General features: G+C 31.7%; 1 protein-coding gene across 2 annotated transcripts; it reads right to left on the bottom strand.

Moving 5' to 3' along the window:
* Positions 1-264: 264 nt before the first annotated feature.
* LOC139898608 (uncharacterized) lies at positions 265-4,566 on the bottom strand. 2 transcript variants are annotated; one of them, XM_071881364.1, is made up of 4 exons: positions 3,980-4,566; positions 3,061-3,449; positions 2,358-2,799; positions 265-781 (listed from the first exon to the last, which is right to left on the bottom strand). In XM_071881364.1, exons 1-3 carry the CDS (start codon positions 4,128-4,130, stop codon positions 2,368-2,370), a joined length of 972 nt encoding a protein of 323 aa, XP_071737465.1. In that variant the 5' UTR covers positions 4,131-4,566; the 3' UTR covers positions 265-781; positions 2,358-2,367. The 2 variants fall into 2 exon arrangements, with proteins under 2 accessions (XP_071737465.1, XP_071737464.1); XM_071881363.1 differs by lacking the exon at positions 265-781 and having other exon boundaries at positions 2,263-2,799; positions 3,980-4,565.
* Between the last annotated feature and the right edge of the window lie 1,544 nt (positions 4,567-6,110).

Genomic DNA, 6,110 nt, shown 5'->3' with positions numbered 1-6,110 from the left:
GTGGCTTTAAACACAGGTAAGTACTTACCTTGTATTTAGAATTGATTAGATCTTAATACTAGGTTATAGCCGCGTGGTAATTGAAAAGGGTGATCTGTAAATTAGACTTTTAAGTCGGACAGAGTTTCAGCATAACAATAGTATAAAGTTCAAATAAATATTCAACATACGAACAACTATAACAGATAGAAAAGTATATGACGAAACCAATTCAAAATAACATAACCATAACTTTATATTAAGGAAAGCGTTTACCGTATACAAATGAGGTCTTGATCGTTACAAATGTTGACATTCCCTAAATGTATCCCACTCCTAGTATAAACTCCGATGTTAGCCTCTAAGTGCGTGTTACGCTAGAGCCTTGAAAGTCACTAGCTTTCTATTGAGAGAAAGCTAGAGAGTAACTAATTGTAGTGAAAGAAGTGAGTGTGAAAGGAAGTGTGTTGAAATGAGAAACAATTGGCCTTTTTATAGGCAAAATCGGAGTGGGCAACCCGATGAACTCCCCGGGTATAGTGCATCTCCCCGGGTGAAAAACACGTTACAGGTGCTCGTGTATGGGTAGTCGTGTGATCTACCCGGGTTATATGCCCGTGTGGGTACCCCGGGTAAACTTGCTGTTGTACTAAGTAGGTGCCCGCTGTTCTTCCTGATCTTGGGCTTGTTTAATAGATTGAAGTTCTGGGATCGTAACTTGTTTTTTACCGTTTTCGCTCTATTTCTTTGTTTTAGTCCTTTTTCTTCAATTCTTCTTGCATCGTCTTCATAATTACTTGATCTACAAAATAAAGAAAATAAATGCTTAATTCTTCGATGAAGTTAAATAATTGATTGTTTTTGGGTTAACATTGGGTATAAAAACATGACTTTTAATTGATATTAATATTATATTCTTACAGAGAACTTTCTTAAGAAAATGAGTTACATATATTTAGTGGTAAATGCCTAATTTTTTATGGTGTACAAGTCAACATAAACTAGTCATGTAGACCATCTATTCACCTGAAAAACGTAATACACAACAATCACAAACTAATTGAAAATCCAATGATAGTTTATAAACTAATATTATGAAGAAAGGTAGTTTCTGTTAGGGATGAATAAAAAATACAAAGAATTAATATTGTGCTTGTAACGGTACTGAGATATCGGTGCCGAAATACTGTACCGATGGCATTCGGTATCAGTATCGATTGCTAGTTTACAGAAAAAGCTATTTCAGAACCATGTGGTTTGAAATCTGTTTCGTACGATTGTTCCTGATATAAAACCAACAAAATGAATATAAAGGGTCATATGGTATTATGTAATACGGTTCATGTTAGAGAAAGAAAACATATACGAAAACTTTTTTATCTTTTCACCTTATAGTTTGATTGTTCTAAACTCTATTAAGAGCTTTACTAACCTCTTCGCTTTTCTTATTAATTTTCACTTATCACATTTGATAGATATCAGGTGGTAGATCACAATGGCGGATGCACATAAATCCGCCCTTGTAGATGAATGAACTTATAACTACCTAATGAAATAAGCAATAAGTGCATATTAATGAGGTAACAACAATTTATACTCAGATTAAAGGGTTAGTTAGGCTACTTTAAGAGTTTTGAGCCAAATTAATGAGCTAACAAAGGGGCAAAGTTTTAACTAGATATGTAAGATCTCAATACAATACTATATGGCATTGGTACCACTGTTATAAAAAATGGTTGAGGCCGTCGGAACGGATTAAAAACAGGTAAAAAAAAGTTAACAATCAAACAACGGTCAACAACTAGTAAAAAATAGTCAACAACGGAAAAAACGGTCGAGACTGGATCAAGACGGGGAAAGACGGAGTCGAGATAGATGTTGACCAACGTTGACTTTTTATATGTATTTCAAGCATAAACATTTCAAACATAAATATTTCAAATTAAAGGCAACTTTGGTCAAGCACAACTTATTTGCCTTTAATTTAAAATATATATATTTGAAGTGTTTATGTTTGAAATATTTATATAAAAAGTCAATTTTTGTCGACATCCGTCTGAACCCTGTCTAGACCGTTACGACGTTCCAAGGTCCCGACCGTCTCGAGTCTTTTTCAACCTTGATTGGTATGAAAACACCGGTACCGATCACCTATACCGGTACCGTTAAGGGTTTGGTCTCTTTTTGGTATCGGTACTATGCGATTCAATACTGATTCAGTACAGTTTGATACCGTCCCTAGTTTCAGTAAAACATGCAGTTTATCAAACATTTATTATTAAGTTAATATATATAGAAACAACATAAACTTAAGATAAAGAAGAAAAGAAAAACCAAACATGTAAAACACAAACCAACATCATTACTGAGTTTAGAACCTCAAATGAGTTATGTGCCACTGAGTTGGACTCGGTAAGACCAAAAACCAAATGCTTGATCATCTCCCGGGAGTCCAAGATAGCAGGAGTTCATCGAATGTGAGTCCGTATACTCATCATTTTCGATCTTTGGTGTGTTATAATAATTGTCTAACAAAGGTAAAAACATCTTATTGAAGTTGTTTTCTTCATTCAATGATCCTTCACTTTGTTCTCGGTCAAAAACATACGATGAATCAACTCGTTCTAAGAGTGATGTGAGGCCCCCATTGTCAAATTCGACGCTCTTCTCAACGTTTGAGTTCATGTCTTTGGATACAACTTCTTCGCACCCATGATCAAGATTTTGTTTACTAAGTTGTGGTTGAGATAGGTTTTTAGTACTTGATGAATCTGAGGTTCCCTTTTCTTGCAGCATCAACTTATCACTCAACTCATTAACCTAATTAGAAAATTCACCATATTTAGTATACATAAAGGATCAAATTTAAGGTAATTCATGAAAGTATATAGCTTTTATGACAACTTGTGGTAAAGATGTGAACTTTTTCTTTTACCAAAGAGCTTATGACCTAGTGGTATCAAGGAAACTTATCAAAACTATGAGGTTGTGAGTTCGAATCCCGTCGTGGACAAAGAGGGTGTGTGTGTGTGTTTGTTGTTAAAAAAATGTGAATTTTTTTGTGATTATTTATTTTGATACCTCAGATTTTAGTTTTTCCTTTTCTGTAACAAGGTTCTCATAGTTGGCTTTGAGTTTGTTGTAATTTTCTTGCAAATCATCATAGTCTTTTTCGAGTCTCTTATTCTTCCAACGTGCACGACGATTCTGAAACCAGATTGCAACTTGTCTAGGCTGCAACCCAGTATCTTTGGCTAGCTGAATCTTTCGGTCTGGCTCGAGCTTGTTATCTATCTCAAAACTTTTCTCCAAGAACAGAACTTGATCAACCGTGAGCCGCCTTTTCTTCTCAGGCTGATGAAAATAATCATCATATTCATCATCTCCATTGTCTTCATGATCAAATGACTGAAAAAATTGCCCTCCTGATCTGTTCCCTCTATCTTCGAAGCTAACCATTGATCGAGAACCTAAACGATTGAAAGTGAGATAATTTCTTGAATAATCAACACAAATAAAAAGTCTTAATCTTTGTTTGTTAAACATCATCTTATATTAAATCAGTAAAAGGGGTACCATTGTCATGAAAAATCATATCATCAAATTGAGTTTTTAGTCAAATTATCAGTCACAAAAAGTCAACCACCAAGATTCAAGATTTATGTTTATAGTTGATCAAAGCATAAACCCATGTAACTTTCATACCGAACAAGCAGTTTTTCCTGTTATATAATCATTAAAAGAACTACTAATAAACACAAATCATCATCTAATAAAAGGAACCAAAGCTTTAAATACACCAAAAGGTGTTGCTAATAATTGCAATAAAAGATAGTCAAAAATCAATTTTTCAATATAGGAAATGGGACACACATAAAATTATCATCATGAAGCAATCAAACAACTTTTCAGCACTCAGCTTGATTTACAAGCAATAAACACATAAAATCCAAAGTCAACAAAAAGGTCAACAACAATATATTAAAGATAACATAATTACCCTGAAAAGTAGACGATGATCTGGGGACAAAAAACGAATCAACCTGATTAAAAGAAGAAGATGAAGACAGAACCCTTTTATCTTTCTGCACTGCAGAATCACCACCGGCGCCGGTGTCACCACCACCGTAGAAAAAACTCCGAGCTGCCATGGTATATTTTTATATAACACCCACTAAACAACTTTATACCTTCAATAATCAATCAACCATAGGTAAAGTTTTGTGGGTTCTTGATAAAAATTTAAACTTTTTACTTAATTGTGAAAAATGGGACTTTTTTATATCATCTTGTGGCGGAAAAAGCTTGTGATGATGATTTCAGTGATATGAGAAGTATGGGAACATCTGCACACACCCATCACACTCAAAACTTGTTGATTGGAAGCCGGAAACCGGCAAAGGGAAGGTAAAATTTGAAATTTTGGAAAATGGTAAAGAAAAAAAGATTATATGGTTTGAAATTTATTAAAATTTATTTATAGAGATGAATTTGTGTAAGGATGGAGGAGGAGGAGAAAGGTATTTGATTCCTTTGGTTTGGTTGGATGAGGGTATGGAATTGAAGGGGTTGAGACTTGAGAAAATTGCATTTTAAATGTGTAGATAAATAAAATATATTTATTTATTTTAATCAGTTTCTCGAAGACACGGGGATAATATAAGGAGGGCACTAGTAAAAAACAGACGTGTTAAATGACAAAAGAAAAAAGAAAAAAATTATTTCAACTTCAAATTGTTCGACATCCTTTTTTATGGTTTATATCATTTGTCATTTATTATTACAAATGTTAAATCAATAATCAAACACATCTTTCCACCATCACAACTTATTTTATTACTTGTAAAATAATGTAAACCCTCGTGGATTATTTGTATAACTTGATCAATTATATATAGAGTACAAGAAATTCTAACTAAACCTAATGAACTTTAATAGACCGAGCCCGTCTATACAATTGGGTCGGGTTAATCCTATTATACATATTATAATACTCCCCCGCAGTTGAAGTGGAAAAAACAATAAAGACGGTCAAACTGAAACATAAATACATATATACATATTTTAATAACATACACATTATGAACATATAAATACGTGTCTTTATGATTGAGCTTGTAGCCTTGTATCATCTTTTTTTTTTTTTTTTTCTAGAGAGAGAGAGAATCAAAAAGAGAAAATTTACAAGGTTGAGATCTTAGAAATAATTAGAGAAAATAAGAAAGGAAGGTTTGGAGATTATTTTAGGAAGGATATATAGAAAAGGAATGATTAAGAAAATTATGAAGAAAAATTTATATATAGAAGGAAAGATATAGATATTAGAAAAGGAACGAGTAATTGAGAAAATAAAAGAATTTAGGATACTTTTTTTTTTAAAGAAAATTGGGGTTGAAAAGGAAATAATCATATATAAAGAAAAAAGAGTTATGTGTTTTTGTTTAATGTAAAAGAATGGAATAGGCAACTAGTAAGAAAGGAAAATAGGTGTATTAAATTATAAACGAAGTAAGAAATATAGAGGATTCGGAAGGATTTGTGAAAATTTAGAATGTGATTATGATAGATAAAGAAGGAAAGTCGATACAAAATTAATAGAAAGAAATAAAATAAATATAAGAGAATAGAAAAAAAGGAAAGAAATAAAAAGATATTGCATTTACGTTATTGAAGATAATAAATATACTAGTGAAATGACCCGTAGAACCACATGTTTATTTAAACAAAACAGTTGAATGATATGATTTAGTTATTAAGTTAATGTAAATGTAAAAGTTATTTAGTTTATAGACCCGTGGAACCACGAATTTCGACTAAGAAACTTACCGTTTTTTTTACAAATATATTGATATACTTAACTTGGTCAGAATAAATGAATTACATTCATTATCTCACCACCCTCTTACAATTTTCATCATAATTACTGTTTTTCTTGTCATAAAAACCTACATTACAACCGACATGTAGTTCGGATACATATGTAGCGTAATTAATTCCGTAAAGAGAACCCATATTTGAATAATAATAATAATAACAGTATAATTATAATTATAATTATAATTATAATTATAATTATAATAATAATTATAATTATATTATAATAATAATTATAATAATAATAATAATAAAAT

Source organism: Rutidosis leptorrhynchoides, chromosome 3 (assembly GCF_046630445.1).
Source record: "Rutidosis leptorrhynchoides isolate AG116_Rl617_1_P2 chromosome 3, CSIRO_AGI_Rlap_v1, whole genome shotgun sequence".
NCBI classification, from domain to species: domain Eukaryota; kingdom Viridiplantae; phylum Streptophyta; class Magnoliopsida; order Asterales; family Asteraceae; genus Rutidosis; species Rutidosis leptorrhynchoides.
This window is presented reverse-complemented; position numbering and strand designations above follow the sequence as displayed.